Source organism: Haemaphysalis longicornis, unplaced genomic scaffold (assembly GCF_048455015.1).
Source record: "Haemaphysalis longicornis isolate Haplotype H1 unplaced genomic scaffold, Haemaphysalis longicornis Haplotype H1 scaffold_2, whole genome shotgun sequence".
In the NCBI taxonomy this organism is placed as follows: domain Eukaryota; kingdom Metazoa; phylum Arthropoda; class Arachnida; order Ixodida; family Ixodidae; genus Haemaphysalis; species Haemaphysalis longicornis.
The window spans coordinates 62,839,367-62,860,081 of NW_027526295.1; the positions used below are offsets into that span (position 1 = coordinate 62,839,367).

At 46.1% G+C, this 20,715-nt stretch overlaps 1 protein-coding gene across 3 annotated transcripts in view; it reads left to right on the top strand.

The window, feature by feature from the left end:
• The first annotated feature begins 480 nt into the window (after positions 1 to 480).
• Positions 481 to 20,715, top strand: part of Lrch (Leucine-rich-repeats and calponin homology domain protein) — an 85,268-nt gene continuing 65,033 nt past the window's right edge. Inside the window, exons 1-3 of one of the 3 annotated variants that reach the window (XM_077697922.1) lie at positions 481 to 888; positions 8,786 to 8,930; positions 11,011 to 11,140. In XM_077697922.1, coding sequence (XP_077554048.1) covers positions 708 to 888; positions 8,786 to 8,930; positions 11,011 to 11,140 — 456 coding nt within the window. In that variant the 5' untranslated portion in view covers positions 481 to 707. The remainder of the gene's footprint in view (positions 889 to 8,785; positions 8,931 to 11,010; positions 11,141 to 20,715) is intronic. The other 2 variants (XM_077697921.1, XM_077697923.1) reach the window with 2 other exon arrangements.

Below are 20,715 nucleotides of genomic sequence, written 5' to 3' on the forward strand. Positions count from 1 at the left end.
GCACTGGATCCGACTGTCGCGGTGTTGCAGTAAATTGTCGCGTAGTGCGTGCGTGCCATTGCAGCAACATACTTCGGCCGTACTATGACGTAAGCGTGCTGCATACCCTTTGAATTGATTTATGCAACTGTGACTATTATGCGAGCAAAGTCTTAACGATACTACCTGACAGTTGTGAATGTGAACTGCCAGTGGTCTCTTGACTTTTTTTTTTTTTTTTTTTTTGCTTATAAGCGCCTCTAGTTCAGCCAGCTCACACTGTTTGTTTCTCGTTTTTGTTACTACGCTTTTCAAGGATGAAAACTCTTTGTGACATCTTTGGGTACGCGCCATTCTCGTTCCGGATCCAACCAACCAACCAACCATCTCCCACCGCTTCTCTGCGTGCAACTGCTTCTCCATTTTGCCTACATACCAGTCATCACTATCGATCGCCGCGCCACCATGCCTGGCGTGAGGTAACGACGCTGCATTTTGACGCTGGCGTCAGCCGCACGTCAACCGTCGAAATAGCAGTACGGCGCAGCGGCAATCGTCGCTCGCTTTGTGGTCGCCCGCTTGTCTGTGGTCGAGCATGGCAGCAGCCGTAGTTAGGGTGTAACGAAAACGGCCGTGGTTGCGAGGAGCGGCAACGCGGTCCCTGCCTGCGTGTGTGCTTTGCTGCCGTGCCCGTTCGTGTCGGTCCCGCTGAACATGCGGACGGCGAGATGGCAGCGTCGACTGCTTTGGCATCGCTGGCAGCGTCTAGCAACGCTCAGCTAACGCGCACCTTGGAGCGGATACTCGAGGAAGCCCAGAATACCGGCGAGCTGCGCTTAAACGGCCGCAAACTGAAGGAGCTTCCTTCGTACGCGGCCAAGTACGACCTCCGCGACACGGTGCACGCAGGTGAGGAGGCCTCTTTGCTCTCGACGCTGCCGCGGCGCGAACTTGAGAGCTCTCGTGTTTCGCTTGGCCGCCCCGACGGGCTGATTGCGCGCCGGATGTCTCATGTCCGGCGGCGCGTCGGGAAACGTCGTTCCCACCGAGGAGCACCGTTAAGCGAGCGACGTAAACCTGAACTGACGAGGGCGTGCCGAAACGTCCTTTCGGGGTGCTAGCGGCCCGCTAATTTGCGCCGGCCTCGCCCGTTATGTTAGCCCACTTTCTCGCGTCCTCCGCCGCCGCGGCCGCTCTCGCAACGATCTCGGCCCAGATAGCCGCTTCCGCCGTCCGCTCTTGCGTCTGGCGACGTCAGTCACTTGAAGGAGGAGGGGAAAGTTGTGGGGGCGCCGTAGTACTTGGTGGTTCACTGACCCCATCTGTTTTGACGGCTGTCGAACGGTCTGTTGAATAGGAGCCCGGCGGCGAAGAAAAAAAAAAAAAAGAAAAGAAGCCGGGCGGTCTTTGTTTTGTTGTTTTCTTCTAGCTTTCCATCTTGTTGATAATCGGGTATATTAATATTAGGCTTTTTGCGGGCTTTTTTACCTCTGTCTTTTTACTGTCTTTTTCTGTAAGTACAATGAAGATACTTTTACAAAGAGGCGACACTATTAATTCCGTTCATTTCCTAGACCTTGTTTGTCACGTCCCCTTGATTTTTTCAGTGCCTGAACGCAGTTATTGTTTTTAAGAACAACATGCAGTTCCACTGAAAAATGGTACTTAACACTCATCGTCATATTTGAATTCTTTTTTGCTCATCGTTTTTTTTTAAAACAACGTACAGTTGCACTGAAAGTTAACACCTGTAACTGATCTTCCTGTTTTCAGTTCTCTCCACGCATGGAAGCAGTTATTGTTTTTGTAGCGAGCACGCAGATCCACTGAAAGTTGACACGTACCGCAGAAATGAGTGTGAGAGCCAGTAAGTACAATCCGTGTATCAGTTCTTTGGGGGTGGAGGTCAGCGGTTTAGTAGGGTTGACCCCCTAAAAGGTCGTTTTTCCCAAGTGGGTGACCCAGGCTGGCCAGGTAAAAAGGTTAGGGTAAGGTCAATGGTGTAGCGTATATGTGCCCTGGGATAGTCCCAGTGCAGCCGTTTGTGGTACCTGCTCATTCCGAACACCAGACATTGTCAGGACACAAATAACGAAATGAAATAACCTCGGAAAGTGGTATGGGGAGAACAGCGGGGTTGTTCTTCCCATAACACACGAGCGCATGTGGTACCGAGGTACCGCATGTGCTTGTGTGTTCCTAATCGCGAATTTCACGATTTAATGTTGCTTGGGAGACAAGAAATAGCACAAAACATGTTACGTATACAATTCCTATGTAATAAGAATGGAAAAAGTGTGTGGTCGAATATCACACACACGTAAGATCCCAGATGCTTTTAAAGTTAAATGCAATAAATTACCACAGGAGAGCATTATTACTCAAAATAATGTGTGGATTATTATTTCATACATGTGAAATCTGCGCTCTAAATCCTGATTAAATGCAAAAGTATATGATTACTACGAAATGGGAATGGCAGCAGGATTTTGTTTCGCAGAATGATTCGAATCTAATGTGGGAGTCTGGGCCTTTTGGTTCATCGATACCTAAACAAACCAGTGAAAGAATGTGGCACAAAGAGGAGAAACATGTAACTGTGGTAACTGGTGCCACCTGTTGGCACTACATAGATGAACTTCTGTGCGCATCCACGAGAGGCCATGACAACGATATTAATAAAAGGTAGAGCGTGTGACCTGTGGGTCAGTGTGCCTACCTACGCCCCCTGATAGTAGTTGTTGTCATCACTGCCACGTCCTATGTTTGCGGGAGTGGTCATCACAGTAACACGAGGATAGTCGCCAGACTTGCAACCACAGTTTGGACAAAGACTGCATTTACAAACAGGACTGACAACTGACACTGGGTTGCAAGTCCAGTGGCCGACCTTGCGTTATAAGCTTCTCCTCTCCGTGTAGCATTCTTCCACAGGCTTGTTGGTTAAGTGTTTAAAATCTGACCTAATTTAGGGTACAAAAGGACAATAACTGCGAAATAACGTGTGGCCTAAGCTTCGTGAAGCATGTAAAATCTAGCCTGCTAACAACTGTCTGCATGATTTGCTTTCCCGGGCATGCATCATCAAGCACTTTTTTTCTCTACACGGGCTGAATGGGTGAAATGCAGGCAAGAAATTCTCTGGCCTTGTCTGAAGACAACTGTCTACACGTACACACAAAAAAGGACAATACAGAAAGTGAGGAAAAATAAGTTTAGGCGGGCGCATATTTTGTGGTGCATTGTATTGTCGCGTAATGTGGGGGCAGGCAGCAACCACTTGAACTGATAAGCAGGCGGGAGCTAAGCCTCTTGCGAGGGCCACACGTGATAACGGGGGCAGTACAGCAGTTGTGAAATGGCGGAAGAGGAAGGGAGGCATGCAGGGGTAGAAAGTTGTTACCGAATGGAGGGGGGCTTATCACGGGAAATGCGGGGACACAAGCACATGTAGCTCCGGTAAAAAGAAATAAGCCAAAGAAGCCACTAAGAGTGCGGTGTGCTAGAAGGTAGAGGTGTGTCGTGCGGGGGAAATAACCAATGGAGAGTGCGGGTCCCTTTTTCGATTAAAAAATTGTATGGAGCGCAGGCGTTCCCCAGAGAAGTCCTGTTGCAGCCAGCACCACCTATAAGTTTTTAAATAAAACTCAGCTGATATTTGGAGGGTTTTATAAAACTTCAGATCATGAAATGAAGAAATAAGACTGTTTATGGCAATAAATAAGGATTAATTTAAGAAACAAAACTTCTGAAACCAACGGGCAAGCAGCGGCCGCCACAGGCGCTGCTCACAACAGGAGTTTCTCAGCAGGAATTTTCATCGCAAAAGCGACCCCCCCTAATCGGCCCGAACGACACACCTCTATTTTCTAGTATACTGTGCGAAGAGGTAGCCATGCTGCATTGTAAAAGGGGCACTGAAGAGAACTTGATGCATTTGTCTAGTTGCACTACCACATTGAAGTGTAGAGTGCGTGTGCCATGCTTCGGTTTCTCCTAACAATTTGCACCCATTTCTGGTGACAAAAAAGTGCATTTGGAAGTGTCGTTTTTATCAGGCCATTGACTTGGTGAGTTTTTATTCGTGATGAAAAAACAGTGCAGAAGATCAGCACTGCGCTGTTGTCTTTTGTTCTTTTGTGCCTGTGTTTCTTGTTCTGTTTTTTCACCATGAATTTGAATATGAACCAACTAGTCCAACTTGCCATCCTACTTGGTTTTTAAGGGCTCAATTTAGAGGATTCCTAGCATGTTTAGCCTGTACAACCTATGCATAAGCATACCAGAACTCGGTATTAATAGTGAATAAGGTGAAAATTGGCACTTTTAAGTCTGAAATTGTTAGAAAGCTCATTGCAGACTGATGCAATGTCATTATGGTAAACTGTGCAGACCTTGTGAACGGCGCCTGTTGTTTTCTCTGCTGCTACCCAGAACAAAAAAACTACAGCTCTCGATTTCTTTCTGAGTAGTCAAATAAATGGATTGAGCGGGCCGTCACATTCTGATGGTACCGGCTAATTCACTACCTACAGGTTCGAAAGTATTGTGCACCAATACGAAATGGTTCAGAGATTCATGAAAATCTTCCTACTGGCCTAGCTTGCTTGTTTTAGGATGTGTAGTGTCTGTCCTGAAATACAGAATTAAACGCCAGAATATTGTAGTTTAGCGCACTAGATAGCACTTACAGACTAGCCAGGGAGCATTTCTTTAATATTAGTACAAAAGTGGTATATTTCTAAAACAAGGAAACTAGGCTATTAAGAACATTATGAACATGACCATTAGGCCATTAGTAAAGTACCTAGGACATTACGAACATGTTGCTGCACAGTGCAGCAACAAATAAGGCCTTCAGTAATTCATTTCAGTGTTTACGTGTGTGGCACTGCATTATTCGTTTTCACTGAAAGGGGAAAAAAGGATACCAAAATGATTCATTTAAAAATGCAATATGCACTGTTTACAGTGTTCTGACCTTGCATTTCCAGTGCTGTCTGTTTGCTTCTTTGCTTCATCAGGATTGCTTATAAAGTTTGAAGGCACACAGAGGGGAATTTGTCAAAGTTTTATTTGTAGCTGCACTGTACTGTTTCACCATGTAAGCCATTGTTTGACTATTTTTTTTTAAAGTATACAACGTAGTTCTTACTCTGAAAGGCGGCAGGAGAGAGAACACCAGGCGCTCCCATTATGGTAACTGCGGTAATGATGTCACACCGAATCGCAATGCGTTTTGACGCCATCTCGGCCGTCAAAATTTAGAGTCACACCTATTTCATGGTTAACACTGGCTATTTGTTTGTTGACACTCGGATTATTCCAGTTACACGTACTTGCAATCTGGCCTACGGACCTGCCGGTCATGGCAAATCTGTGCGAGAGATGGGGCAAGGAAACGGCCACTTTGAACACACTTTTCTCGTAAAAATTCAAGATGCCAGTGCAGCAGGGGTATCACCTACGCATCTTGGACATTAATCTGGTAACGTAATCGGCCAGTGCCTGCGACTCCCATCAGTGTCCCCGTAACTGTAGCAACAGAGGCAGTTTGTTTAAAGTCTGCACCCTGTCATATTCACAGTTGTGTTAGTTACCTTCTTTTTCCGTGGGAACAAAAAGGGAACGTTTTATGAATGCGATAGTGGGCCCGAAGGAACAGGAAGAATAGTGAAAGGAAGGCCCTGCTTGTGGCCACATTGCTGTAAGAAAGCAGCTCCGTGGTTAGAAAAATGTGGCTCTAGCCCATCCGGCAAGCCTAACAGTGAATATCACCGCTGTGAATGCAAATCAAACGTCATATTTTGAATAATTTGATTTGCGAATTGAATATTTGGTATTCTGAATAACCTACCTACCATGGGGGCTGACTGGGTGGCTGACAGGCATTAGGCTGACAAGCATTAGGCTGTTGAGGATGAGGTCAAATGCTTGATCCCGGCCAGGGTGGCCATTTTTCTGATGGAAGCAAAAAACAAATCGTCTGTGTGTACATGTTAAATGTTTCTACGTGGTCATAATTAATCAAAAGCGCTTCACTATGCCCCACAAAGCACTTTACTGAGGCATAGCTGTGGCGCTTTAAACCCATAATGGTTTTTCTTTTTCACTATATTTGAGGATATGCTTTCGAGCAAGCAAACCCCATCCCACTGTTGTGCAATAAAATGGGTCGCATGGTTTCCGAAAGACAATTTCTGAGTGCATTTTTTATCGCAGTCACAACATAGCGTGACAAAGAGATTAATTGCAACCAAATTGCCCTATTGTGTCGTAGCTTGAGGGCTTTACCGGCAGGAAGCTCTTTCGTAAATGACCCTCTTCACTCCAAGGAAACGTTGCTGACACTGGAAAATAGGCTGACACTATTGAATGCGAGGGCACCACAAGTTCCACTGTAGGCAGCACTGCGCAAGAAGTTCATGTAACTGAGTCACCCCCTTTGCTGTGCTTGTACTCTGAAGCTTTTTTTGTTTTGTTTTTTGGCACAGTTGGTTATAGCGAACACTGATATAGCGAATTATTGGATATAGGGAACTAAATACAAAGTTTTTTTGGTCACGCCTCATTTCAATGACACCTATTCTTTTTATAACGAAACCGAAACCTCGAGAGCCGCGGGATATCAGCTGTAACCAAGAAATATTTGGTTTCCGCGATGCTCAAAACCCAATGGCTATCATATTAAAATCAATATTTAAAAAAAAAAAGGGAGGAGGGGACAAAAAAATCATTTTTTAGTAGCTTGAAAGACTGCACAAATAGAAAAGCCCTTTATTGTGGGGACATTGTGGAAAACTTCATTTCGCTGAGACTGGGAAAAGCCACCAGGCGAAGGCTACATCCTCCTTCAAGTAAATAAGAACGCAGGCCTGTTTTCCCGAGCGAACTTAGTTCTGTTGTAATTTCACGGTCTCACATTCTAGTTTGAAGAATTGCCACTAAGAGAGAGATAAGGACTACCTTGTTTATAGTGGGTTCGAAGCCTAGAACAATGTGTTTTTATCTGATTATTGCACGAGCCAGATTGCTGATTTTTTAGAGCAGATTTTTGCCCCTATGGTTACAACGAATAGCGGAAATAACAAACTAATTTGCAGCCTCAATACTACTTCGTTACAATGAGGTTTGACTGCTGTGTTTTGTGAGTCATATGAAGAGTTTTATGCTCATCTGAAAATTGACCATGCCCAAGGCATGTGACAACCCTCCGAGTGGAGCGATTTGGGCACTGAAACGAAAGGAGGTGGACAAAAGGTGGTATGTTGTTTTTCTTACATCACCCGGCTGTCCACTCGGTTGCTTGCTTACTTTGTCTTCCGGCGTGTCTCGTTAAAGGGACGTGACAATGTGAATGAGTCGGCATTATCTGTGGCTGCATTGGGCAGTTTAACTCATGTAGTACCGTGTTTGACTATTGCGCTGAAGTCTCGAAGCTTATCTGTAGTGGGTGGCAGGAGGGGAAACACTTTGCAACGCACCAGCCTGCAGTGCACGATGTCATCCTGGGGCGTGTTTTCGGGCGGGTGCACCCTTGAAAATTTTAATTTTTAACCACCTCACGGTTGATATTGACTTCTTGATCACCCGACATTGTGTGCAGTTCAAGCGTGCTGGCGAAATGTTACGCTAGCCTGCAGAGAACATGTTGGTGTGCCATCACGGTCAACATCAGCAAATTAGCTGAGAGTGGGTACAAAGGAAACTTCACTTTTTAGCTCCCTTTTCTTGTTCGAAAAGTGCACGCAAGTCTACTGAAAAGCTCAGAATGTGAGGGCTCTTCAGTTATTAGTCCCAGACTCGCCACGGATGCCGAAAGGCTATAAATTCGTTTTTCACTTGTATTTCTATGGTGTGGGTACCCGCAAACTACCCGCGATGAGTTGGAGAGTTTAAATTATGGAGCCTCATGGTCTAAGCGTTCTAGACCTTAATCGGGTGGAAGGGTAATTAGACGGTGTTTAGTGCTCAGTAAGAGTGTCCCTTTAAGGGGGCACATGGGTCTTTGGAACCAAAAAATTGCCTAAAAAAGCACTTCTTTTTTAGGTATCACATTTCTCTTGATTTCCAGAGTTTTTCTAGTCTCTAAAACTTCCGTTCTTGGAACACTACCGGGTGCTTATAAAAGCCAGAGAGGACCGATTGCAGCAAAGCAAAACAATTTTTCAAGAATAATTCCCCAATTCTTCACCATGAGTGGTGTTGCAGTGATAGGAAATTCTCGAGAGGTACATACCAGCATGTAGTGCAGCTATGAAGATCATTTTGTTTCCACTGTGAAGCTGAATCTTTAAGCCATCCAATAAGGGAAGCAGATTTTGCATTTCACGTTTCAGTATTTGCTTAATTGTATTATTTTTAATTGGTTAGCAAGAGTACTTCAAACCTAGAAGTTAGAATCGATGTAAACTTGTATTTGTGTGATTGTGAAAAAAAAAAACTGCTTCCCACATTTCATTTGCCACAACTTCTGGCATCTATTCATGCCTTGCTGTTAATTTTTTGTTGAATAGTTTCTTCCCTATTGTTGTCTAGAACAATCAAGGAACATTTTTAATTCACTCTGAAACTAATTACCTCACATAAAGACTAATTCGATATTTGAAATCAGCTGAGAAAACTGAACAAGCCAATGAAGTTTCATCACAATTCGTTGGAAAGTGAAAAAAAAAAATAAAAATGCTTCTAAGGCCGGTGTGGCCCCTTAAGACCTGCAACTGGCATAGAGTCTATGTTGCTGTGTGTAGCTTCAACTGCTAGGCGGGAACGAAGTAACAAGAGCCCCTACCTCTACTGTGTGCAGACCTGTCCAAGAACCGGCTGGCCGAGTTCCCCGTGGAGCTGTGTGGGCTGGCGCTGCTGGAGAGGCTGGACTGCCACAGCAATGTGCTCCGCACGGTGCCCCCGGCCCTGGCCGCCCTCCAGGCGCTGACCTACCTCGACCTCAGGTGTGCTGCAGGGAGGGGCAGGGGTCAAAGGTCGCCGAGGGTAGGCACTCGGGTCAGCTGCACCCGCACCATGCAGCCTTGCTCGCGAGTTCGAACAGGAGTTGGTTCAAAGTGCACCGAAAGCCTTATCCTGCTGCAGTGTTCACCTAACATGCTCCAAACTCAGGTGAAAATATTTTTTTCTAGCTGGATTATTGAAACAGAAATTTTTTCTAGCTAGAAATTCAGTTTCTTGCTCATTTCTAGCTGGATTGAGATTTTGTTCCGGCTGGCAGCTTCAAGCTAGCATTTGTCATTCCAGCTGGAAGAAAAAAAATCTTCAAGCTGGAAATAACCATCTCTAGCTAGACTAGGAATTTTTCTATTTAGAAGCTCTCCATTCCAGCTAAAATCTATAAATCTAGTCAGAAATGAGGCTGGAAGTTGACTTCTTGCTAGAAATGCTCTTTCTATTTTCACAGCGGAACCTTGGGATTTTGGGCGTATAGAAAGGTGATTAGTCTTGTAGAACTTTGTAGTTGAGGGTGGCATCGTTTGTTACGCACAACCCGCCCTTCACGTATGTCCACGGAGTAAAAAAAAGTGCTGTGGAGAAGCTATTGCAAAAGATAGAGAGAGACAGACAACAGATGTGTTCCTTTTCTTTTTTTCCTGGTTGTATTGTTTGACCTCAAAAGGAAGAAAAGGAACGCATAGTATGAAAGCACTTCCAGCACCACTTTTACAGTTTCATGCGAGGACTCGTGTTACCTTTAACCGTTGATAGCATGTCTGAGCTTTCAATTGGAAGAGGGAAAGGAAAAGGAGAAGGTAGACCAAACAAGTTGTTGTGTTCGTTATTTTGGTTGCCATGCTTAAACCAATTTTAAAGCACCCTTAATTAAGGTACGTCCTCATGTGTGACAATAAGTGTGTGCTGCAAAACGCCTTTTCGCGACAACATTCTTATGCCACGCAAGGATGGGTCTCGGGCCCATTTTTTGCGGCGTGCCCGGGCCTGTCACATTGCTGCCGGTGCTAAAAACACTAATTTTTTTTCCTGAGTGAACCGCTGCTTGATTCGCGCTCGAACTTCACACGAAGGTTGGATTTTGTGGTCTATTTTGTTTGACATCGGGAGCAATGTTTATTCTGAAAATAAATAGATACGATTTTTGCCTATGGGAAAATGGCTGCTGATTTGGACGTGCGAGCCAGTGCAAGCTGATCTTGGAACGACGGTGCCACCTGAGGTATGCAGAGCGAAACGGACGATGGGGATTCACGGAAGGAAGGAGCCAAAGGAGATAGCAGACGATAGAAAGTGTGAAAGCCGGTGAGGAAACAAATCCAGTGTTTATTGGCAGTGATGAACTTTGGTAATATTTTATTAAGATTGGCATGAGCTGTCATGCAACTATTTGTGATCATCTTAAACTAGGAACCAAAAAAAGTTTTGATTGTCTGCTACCTCATTTGGCTTCTAGAATACCGTGAATCTCCATCATCCGTTTCACTCTGCATACCTCAGGTGGCGCCGTCGTTCCAAGATCAGCTTGGCGGCCGCTTTTCTGATGGAGGCGAAAAGCAAAAATGCCTGTGTGTACGAGATTTCGGCGCACGTTAAAGTTCCCCAGGCGGTCAAAATTAACCCGGAGCCCTCCACTATGGCACGCCTCATCGCCTGCATTGTGTCAGCGTGTTAAGACCTACAATCAATCAATCCAAAATCGGCTTGCACAGGCTCGCACGTCCAAATCGAACGCCATTTTCCCGTAGGTGCAAATTATTTTTATTTATTTTCAGAATAAACAAATAAGCACCATCGTTGTTCCCGGTGTCAGACAAAATAGACCACAAAATGTGACCTTTGTATGAAATTGTAAGTGCGAACCGAGCAGCGGTTTGCTCGAAACAAAAATTTAAAGTGTTCCAAATATCGTCGTAACACCCTGTATCGAGAGAGAAAGCCTTCTTGCACCCTTCGGGCGGTTGCGAGTTTCTTGGGAGCCTCTTTGACTGAGGTGTCTGCGCTCGTGGTTTGAGCGAAGGGAGCGGGCGTGAAACATGGGTTGTGGCCTCTTCCCTCTCCTGCCTGCAGCCGGAACCAGCTGACCAGGCTGCCGGGTTCCCTGTGCCAGCTGCCCGTCCTGTCGGTGCTGCTGGTCTCCAACAACCGGCTAGCGTCCCTGCCCGAGGAACTGGGCAAGCTCCGATCACTCATGGACCTGGTACGCGCCCCCTCCGTTAAACAGACAGGGCTTCCATACCGCTCGTTTCACCACACTCTTTGGAGTCACTAGTTTGGAGGGCAAGGGGGACATCCACTTGTGCTACTCCAGCTTATTGAGGATCCCGTGGTTTGTGGGGTTGAGCAGATTTTTGGGGTGGAGATCTTCTTGGCGTTGAAAGCGCACTCACAAAAAAAAAAAAAAAAGGAATGATAGAAGAAAAAAGGGACGACACGGCACTAACTCACCACGGTTTGTTTATTGAAAAGAAATGCAAATATATGGGGTGGTTTTTTTTTTTTTTTTTTTTTTTTTCTTCTGAATGAGCCAGATCCACCAATGCGAATTTGAAAAACAAGCGGAATTTTGTTACTGAACCTAAATGCAACTCCGGCAAAGCCATTATATGATATATTTTACATGTCAGCTGGGGGAAGTTTATGGCCACAAGTAATTAAAAATTGTTATCAGTTTGAGCAACATTGGGGTTGCTCAATTTGGATTTGACTATATCGAATTGAAACACTCAAGTTGATGCGGCATTTTTATAAAAACTTTATTTAAATTGACTTGAAAGCATGGTGCAATTGCGTTTCGGTGGAAAAGACATAAAAATATTCTAACAGGGCTAACATGGAGAGCAGCTGAGTCCTAGGAAAATTTTCTTGTGCACGCCTGAAGGCCCTCACGAAGTAAGGAAGCTCTCCATTGCTTTGCCATAAATTTCCAACGCACTTCACAAGAAGGCTGCTCATATCTTCTTCACCTTAATAAAGTAATTTGTACTCTCAGGATGGGGGGGGGCGGATATGCCTAGACTTCTAAGCAGCGGCTATTTAGTTAAGTACTAAAATGCTACATACGGGAGTAAAAAAATAAATTTAAGGGGGGACGCGGGTCTTAGAATGGCCAAAAATCGCGAAAAAACGTGTTTTGAGAAAAATACTTTTTTGAAACCTTTGACTCTTCAAGAACCTACTCCAAAAGTTTCACCGCTGAATTCGATCGAAAAGTGTCCAAAAATCAGCTTTGAAAACATGACGGCGACCCCAAATTGTCGAAAATCAGTATAGAAATGCTTGAATTTCGCGCGCGCGCCATGCGCGAAGGAGACGACCGGCGGCCGCCATCTTGGGCGCGTTTTGAAGGTCGTTTCTTTGTGCGTATTTTGCGATATCTCAAAATGGCGTAGCATGGCGAGGGCCCTCGCTCTCGCCGTTTTTCGAAAGGTCGCTTACGAGCCTCTGATTGGCCAGACCGCCCGCGCGCGAGACGAGCCCCTCGTATTGCGTCTCTGATTGGGTGGCGCGGCGAACCCGGCGCTTTTTCTGTTTGTATTTTTGTTGTTCGTTCCTCGCGTTCGCCTCGGCCGTAGATCCAGATCTTTCTCATCGTGTCTTTTTCTCTCTGCTGCCGCGATTTGGTGCACCGTATTCTTTTTTCGTGCGACAATGCCGGGTGATGCTCGCATCAAAAAAACTACGCGTCAAGCGTACGGGAAGCGGCGGAAACGCGCGTGGAACGCGGGGAAGAAGACAGCATTGACGACATCGCCTGTTGCGTCTGAGACGGAAGATTTTTCAGAATCTCCGGCCGTGGCAAGTTGCAGTGCTTCAGGCGTCAGCGAACCGTCACCCGGCTCCTCGAGTGCCAATCAGGACCGCATCGACACCGTGTACTACACCACTGGTGAATCTGCCGAGCGTGCTATAGGCCTCCTGCGCTGGAGTTTTGGCGACAGGCAGCGCCCCTAGCGGCCGACGCCTCTGGGTAGTACAAAAGCAGACGACCCTCGCCGCCCTCCATGTGTTTTCAATTACAAGCCAGAGTGAAAGTTGGTTGTGGCGCTTTGTGGCGAGTTTAAATGACTGCATATTGTATGAAATAGCCCTTAAAGTAGTTGCAGAGGCTAAACAAAATAATATCCACTAAAAGAAGCCGATTTGTCGGCTTTCTTTTAGCGAGCTTTCGCGATGGTCGCGGCGTGGGACAGTATCGCCAGGTCGGGTGGTTTAACTGTTTAACGACAGTTACAGTTTTTTCTTCTTGCGTGCGGTCGACAAAGGAAAGTTCACGAGTAGCATAAACACGGAGCGCTGCTCATCCTATATCCTGAGGTAACTGCAAAAGGTTGCTTCAGCGGGAGCATGCAAGCGAACGCAAGAATTGCGCAGCCGACTCAGCTGACACTGCTGGCCTGGCACCGCCTTTGAAACGAGTGGAAATTTTGTTTCGTATTTTCGCAAACTAAATGATTCTTGCGTAACGTTTTACGCCGCACGATTTACGAACGGGAGGGTACATGTATACTAGCGAGTAGGTGGGGCAATAGCGCCAAATAAACAAATTAAGCGCTATTAAAGGGCAAAACATGCACCAAATCACATGCCCGCTGCCTGCAGAGATGTGTACTTCTATAACACCAGATAACACAGCCGCATACACGGCGCGGGTCCCCGAATATTTACATACGATCATCACTGACTGTTGGTTTAGTGCAGGGGTCGTCGAGTCTGAACGCCGACACGCCAATTTTGACTTCAAATGGAGTTAGACAGCGAGGCAAGAACAGAGAATTGGCGTCCTCCAGTTGAATTGCACCCCCATCTTCACACTTCGCCAGATTATTGTCAAATATTAGAAATTCGCTGAATTTTTTCTCTTTGCGATCCTCCTCCCCTCCCCCCCCCCCCCTCCTTCCGATTTGCCGTCCAGCCCTCCGCCGTGTCGGCTGCATGGAACTCGGCCGTTGCTGACCCTCATTCTACCAAGTGCAAACTGGGAATGTATACTGCAAGAGCGTAATTAAGTAAAGCGAGAGCAAACAAGGAATGCGAGCGGCCTCTTAGTTCGCCCGACCACTTTGTTTTAGGGCCACTAATTTCGGAATCGCAAAACAGATTTCACGCTTCTGACGGTCGCGGCAATTTGTCACTGAGACACGCAACAAAACGGCAAGCTAACGCTGCACTGTGTATTCGTAACGGCGACGCAAACGAGCACTGTTTAATGAAAGTGCACGCATAGTGTGCAGGTACGCAAAAGAGCGGCGCACCGCAGCAGGCGAGCCTGCGGTCCGCCGGACTCGCTGGCTTTTTAAAGCGCGATCATCACCGATTGCGTCACTCTTCTTGGCTGTTTTTGAGAAGTCTCTGTCACCTAGAGTATAAGTTTAAACTAGAAATTTCACTTCAAATTTCACTTCGTACGAACATCGATCGGTGAACCTGCGAATAGCAGACGCCGTCATGGTCCCGGCACTTTCGTCGGCGCTGTAAACGTGTTAAGCGCTGCAAAGCTTTTTCCCCTAATGCCAAGTTGATCGCTGAAATAGATCGGACGCGTCGGGGATGAACTGGTGACCACGTCGCAAAATAATCGGGAGCGTCGAGCTCATTTTGCTTCTGTCAACACGGGATCCTATGGGACCCGCGCAGCTTTGTACTACCCGGAAATACTGCCCGGAAGCCGCTTGTGCAGCGCCCCCTGGGCAGCGCAGGAGGCCTATACATGCGGCGGACGTAAAGAAGCGTTTGGCATCGCAGTCGGCGACAGAGCGAAAGTTCAAACTTTTGGACTGTGAACCAGCGAGCGAAAGCTCGGAAAGTGGAACAGAATTTGTCATCGTGGACTTGGACGTGATAAACTCGTTCTTCGGGCTCGTGTCCTGCCCCGGGTGCGGCGGCGGAACCTTGACTGTTTCCAAGGACCAAGAGAAGGAGTACGGACTTTGTGCGAAGCTCGTGCTCGCGTGTTCAGCATGTGGGCTGCGCGAAGAACGGTTTTCGTCTCCGAGGGTGGCTGGTGCGGCCAAGATAACACCCTTTGAGGTGAATGTTCGCGCCATGAAAGGGATGCAAAGCATCGGAAAGGGAGCGACAGCTCTCACTGACTTTTTTGCCGCAATGAACATTTCCCATCGCGGCCTGCACCACAAGACATTCCAGGGCCACATGGGCAAAATGGTGCAAGCCTGCAATGCGGTGGCTAGCGAGTGCGAGGCAGCGAGTGTTTCCCTCATCAGAGAACTTTACGCCGAGTTTGGGAACGCACCCGGAAACATTGACGTCACGTTTGACGGCACCTGGCTGACATGCGGACGCAGCTCACACATCTCTGTTGGATGTATCATTGAGATGTATACTGGTCTTGTCATAGACCACGTCGTTCTGTCCAATTTCTGCCTGGGCTGTTCGACTGGCCCGAAACCAGACGACGAAGCGTACGCAGACTGGCTCACCACACACACTCCGGTGTGCCAAAAAAACATTGACTGTAAAGCTGGGCAGATGGAGGTGGAGGCGGCTTTGATCATGTTTCGACGTTCGCTGGACAAGTACAAGCTGCGCTACACCACCATGCTGTCCGATGGAGACAGCAGGACTTTTCATGCCCTGGTACAGGACGCTGTGTACGGCTTCATAAAAGTCCTGAAGAAAGACTGCATCAACCATGTACACAAGCGGATGGGAGCGGCCCTGCGTGCTCTTCTGGACAAATGTAGAGCCCAGGGTGAACCACTTGGAGGCAAAGGAAGGCTCACCCAAGACCGCATTAAGAAGATAACCAACTACTACGGCTATGCCCTGAGGAGCCACAAGCATGATGTGCCAGGCATGCAGCGAGCAGTGGGGGGCCATACTGCAGCACATGTCGTCGACAGATCAGGCACCCAAGCACAGCCTGTGTCCCGAGGGACCGGAGTCTTGGTGTAAGTACAACCGTGCCCTGGCCAAGAATGAAGCCCCTCCCCCTCACCAGAACAGCCTGCCTGACTTTGTGTGCAAGGCGCTGGAGCCTGTCTTCACACGTCTCAGTGATGAAGCCCTGCTCGAGCGATGTAGTGATGGCATCACGCAAAACTCGAACGAAAGCCTGCATGCCATGATCTGGGAGCAGGCCCCAAAGAGTCAGCACGCCTCGCTGCGCAGCATCGAGAGGGCAGTTGCAGAAGCCATCAGCCGCTTCAACCAGGGCCTCACCAGCAGCAACGTGGAAGTGGCAGAGAACCTCGGCTACAGTGCAGGAAGTTGTTTGGTGCGGCGCAGCCTTGAGAAAGACCAGGCCAGGCTTCAGAGGTCGCAGAAGGACCACTCCCACAGTACTGCTGTCAAAGCAAAGCTGGGGAGGCGACACGGGCCTGCTCGGGACTCCGCCTACAGCCCTGGTCTGCTCTAGGTCCACCGGACAGTGTCTTCTAGGCGGCTATTGTGCTTTAGCCCTGTTTGTAGCAGAACATTCTACAGCTACATGACAGTGCCATTTGTGTTGTAGCTGAGCTGTAGCAAAGGTGGCTGTGATCAGAAACTTCTAGTGCATTTTTATTTTGTTTTTCCTTGCAAGATTGTACTCTGCCTTACGAGATTTTTGTATTTTTCTCTTCAGCTATGATGATAAGACTGGTATCATTGCATTTGTATTGAATTGCTCTAGCAGGTGATGCTATTGGTACAACCCTAGTGTTGATCACAAAATTGCAATATCCAGCCACGGCCCTGCAGTTTTTAGTTTTGAGGGATCCCTCTCCCCCTTACGGAGTCTTTTTTTATCTTGCAGTTGAGCTATGATGATAAGACTGGTATCATTGCATTCGTATTGAATTGCTCTAGCAGGTGATGCTATTGGTACAACCCTAGTGTTGATCAAAAAATTGCAATATCCAGCCACGGCCCTGCAGTTTTTAGTTTTGAGGGATGCCTCTCCCTCTTACGGGGTCTTTTTTTATCTTGCAGTTGAGCTATGATGATAAGACTGGTATCATTGCATTCGTATTGAATTGCTCTAGCAGGTGATGCTATTGGTACAACCCTAGTGTTGATCAAAAAATTGCAATATCCAGCCACGGCCCTGCAGTTCTTAGTTTTGAGGGATGCCTCTCCCTCTTACGGGGTCTTTTTTTATCTTGCAGTTGAGCTATGATGATAAGACTGGTATCATTGCATTCGTATTGAATTGCTCTAGCAGGTGATGCTATTGGTACAACCCTAGTGTTGATCAAAAAATTGCAATATCCAGCCACGGCCCTGCAGTTTTTAGTTTTGAGGGATGCCTCTCCCTCTTACGGGGTCTTTTTTTATCTTGCAGTTGAGCTATGATGATAAGACTGGTATCATTGCATTCGTATTGAATTGCTCTAGCAGGTGATGCTATTGGTACAACCCTAGTGTTGATCAAAAAATTGCAATATCCAGCCACGGCCCTGCAGTTTTTAGTTTTGAGGGATGCCTCTCCCTCTTACGGGGTCTTTTTTTATCTTGCAGTTGAGCTATGATGATAAGACTGGTATCATTGCATTCGTATTGAATTGCTCTAGCAGGTGATGCTATTGGTACAACCCTAGTGTTGATCAAAAAATTGCAATATCCAGCCACGGCCCTGCAGTTTTTAGTTTTGAGGGATGCCTCTCCCTCTTACGGGGTCTTTTTTTATCTTGCAGTTGAGCTATGATGATAAGACTGGTATCATTGCATTCGTATTGAATTGCTCTAGCAGGTGATGCTATGGTACAACCCTAGTGTTGATCAAAAAATTGCAATATCCAGCCACGGCCCTGCAGTTTTTAGTTTTGAGGGATGCCTCTCCCTCTTACGGGGTCTTTTTTTATCTTGCAGTTGAGCTATGATGATAAGACTGGTATCATTGCATTCGTATTGAATTGCTCTAGCAGGTGATGCTATTGGTACAACCCTAGTGTTGATCAAAAAATTGCAATATCCAGCCACGGCCGTGCAGTTTTTAGTTTTGAGAGATGCCTCTCCCCCTTACGGGGTCTTTTTTTATCTTGCAGTTGAGCTATGATGATAAGACTGGTATCATTGCATTCGTATTGAATTGCTCTAGCAGGTGATGCTATTGGTACAACCCTAGTGTTGATCAAAAAATTGCAATATCCAGCCACGGCCCTGCAGTTTTTAGTTTTGAGGGATGCCTCTCCCTCTTACGGGGTCTTTTTTTATCTTGCAGTTGAGCTATGATGATAAGACTGGTATCATTCAATTCGTATTGAATTGCTCTAGCAGGTGATGCTATTTGTACAACCCTAGCGTTGATTAGAAAATTGCAATTTACCTAAGTCTTTGCTTTAGTATTGAAAAGAATGACGGAATAATGTCACTTTTTCATTGGCTGCTGTGCTTTAGCATTACAGGTAGCGGAAAAGGCTGCAGTATGTGATGTGTGTGCTTGTATGTAGTTTTCAGATGCACTGGAATAAACTGGGAAAGTGTACATCTGGTTTCTGAAGTTTATTATTAGAAAATTTACTTTTTCTCAACTATTTTTAGAGATTATGCTTGGTTTACGCTGAATTTTTTACGCTTATTTTTGTGGCACAGACACATACTTAGTGTGCTTTTCTTCACAAAGGACTGAGCTACACAGTGATGCTATTTTTATTACTGTAGCTGCGCTGTAACAAAAGTTACCATGATCGGAAACTTCAAATGCGTTTTTCTCAGTTTCGTTTTTTGCGAGACCGTGCTCCGCCTTACGGCGGGTTTTGTTATGTTGCTCTTGAGCTAGGATGACAAGACTGGTATCATTGTATTCGTATTGAATTGATCTAGCAGGCTATGCTATTTTTATCACTCTGTCGCTGTTCACCTATAAGCAAAACTGAGTAATGATGAAATAATTTTATAGAAATTGTTAGTACAAAATGTTCACTTTTTGCATACTTTGCAAAAGCTTTTGAAATGAATAAAAATAGCATAGCCTGGCAGAGTAGACCTTTGGCATTATGGCCATATAATTCATCTCTGAGTTTGATAAAGCGAAATTGCCCTAAACCCCCGTAAGAAATGCCTCAATAAATGAATTTCAATGCACTGTATTTCTTCAACCTATTCTGCTATGTTGAAACCAATTACATATTTGAAATCAGCATAAAAAACTGCTCAAGACTGCCAATTTTCATCAAGCTGGCACTAAAAATAAAAAAAATTGTCCAAAGACCCACCTCCCCCCTTAACGAGAGTTATTTCATACGGATGGGTCAGACGGAACGAAATCATTGGTTCACATTTCTCAATTTCATTTCCTTCACTTCTTCCGTTCACTTTGTCATTGACACCTGTGGATGGATCTTTTGCTGATCTACCAATGGCCATCTGAATTTGTTATAAGCCAGCTTCTAAAAGCAATAAAATATTCCGAAAACACCCTCGAAACAGTCCGAACAGTCAAGCCAAAAGCAAACGGACAAATGGGCGAATGGATGTGGCCCATTTTTGATCTGTAAAACACCAGGATAAGGCTCATTTTTGATACAAACTACAACATGAGTGCACGTTTTTATGGCGTTATCTCTGGTATTGTCTTGCCACCTTTTTTTTAGGGGAAAGTTGCCGAGTTTTTCTGGTCACTGCAGTTTTATCCGACTTAGTTTCGCTTTCTGGATCTGGCTCATTTCGAAAAAAAAAATGCCTCATATACTGACGTCTCAGGTGGTGCGTTCATCTTGCCAAAGATAAAAACCATGAAAGCACCTTTTACATGGAATATACACAATAGGGGCCACACGCGGCAGTCGAAGAGGAAGCAGGGCATTAAAAAAGTGAAACCATAAGATATCAAAAATCGCTACGACCGCTGTGAGTGGCACTGATAAAAGTATTCTTTGTCTGTTATAGAAACTGAGGGGGCACTAACACATCTATCGCCGCACCTTTTAGGAGTGAAGTCCCTTAGGGGCTGGGGCAGTTGGCGTCTCCTGTTGTCGCTGTTGTCATAATCATTCGTCTCATGTAGTCACGGTACTAAAACACCGGGAAACTCATTTACACCTAGCACTGGAGTGCTTCGTAACGTGCCAGAGAGCTTCGTGCTTCAAAGACACAAGACCTTTACAGCAAAGCTGTATACCTGTACCCCCCAACGGTTTCACCTCAGTTGGCAAAAACGCCAAGACGCCAAGAACACACTTATACACTGTATGCTTTGCCCCAACCTAGGTTTCATATTAGTGGAGATGGCCCGGGAGTTTTATGTGAAACGCTTCTGTTAGCTCTCTAGTGGTTTTTTTTTTCACGATGCCGTGACAGAACTGTTTGATGTGGACTGACGCCCTGCGAGCGGAGGAAACAGCACCGGTTGCAACCAGCTGCAACTATTGGCATGTCGTTCTTTGGCTGCAACAACTTAGGCGACACATGCCTTTGTTTGCTGACTCAGTTGTAAGTGCACACCTCATAGCTCATTCTCTCTCTCTCTCTCTCTCTCTCTCTCTCTCTCTCTCTCTCTCTCTCTCTCTCTCTCTCTCTCCCTTACTGAGTTGTTTCTATTTCAGTGAAAAGGGAGGAGGTTGAGTACAAAAATCCCGGGCCATCTCCACTAAGGTGAAACCTGGGGAGGGGCGAAGCATGCAGTGTATAAGTGTATTCTTGGCACCTTGTTGTTTTTGCCAACGGAGAAGAAACAGTTTAGGGTAGAGGTATACAGCTTTGCTGTAAAGGTCTTGTGTCTTTGAAGCACGAAGCTCTCCAGCGTGAGGCGTAAACGAGTGTCCTGGTGTTTTGTTAGTATGCGTTACGTTCTAGCGCGAAGTGTGAACGAGTGTCCCGTTGTTTTAGTACTGT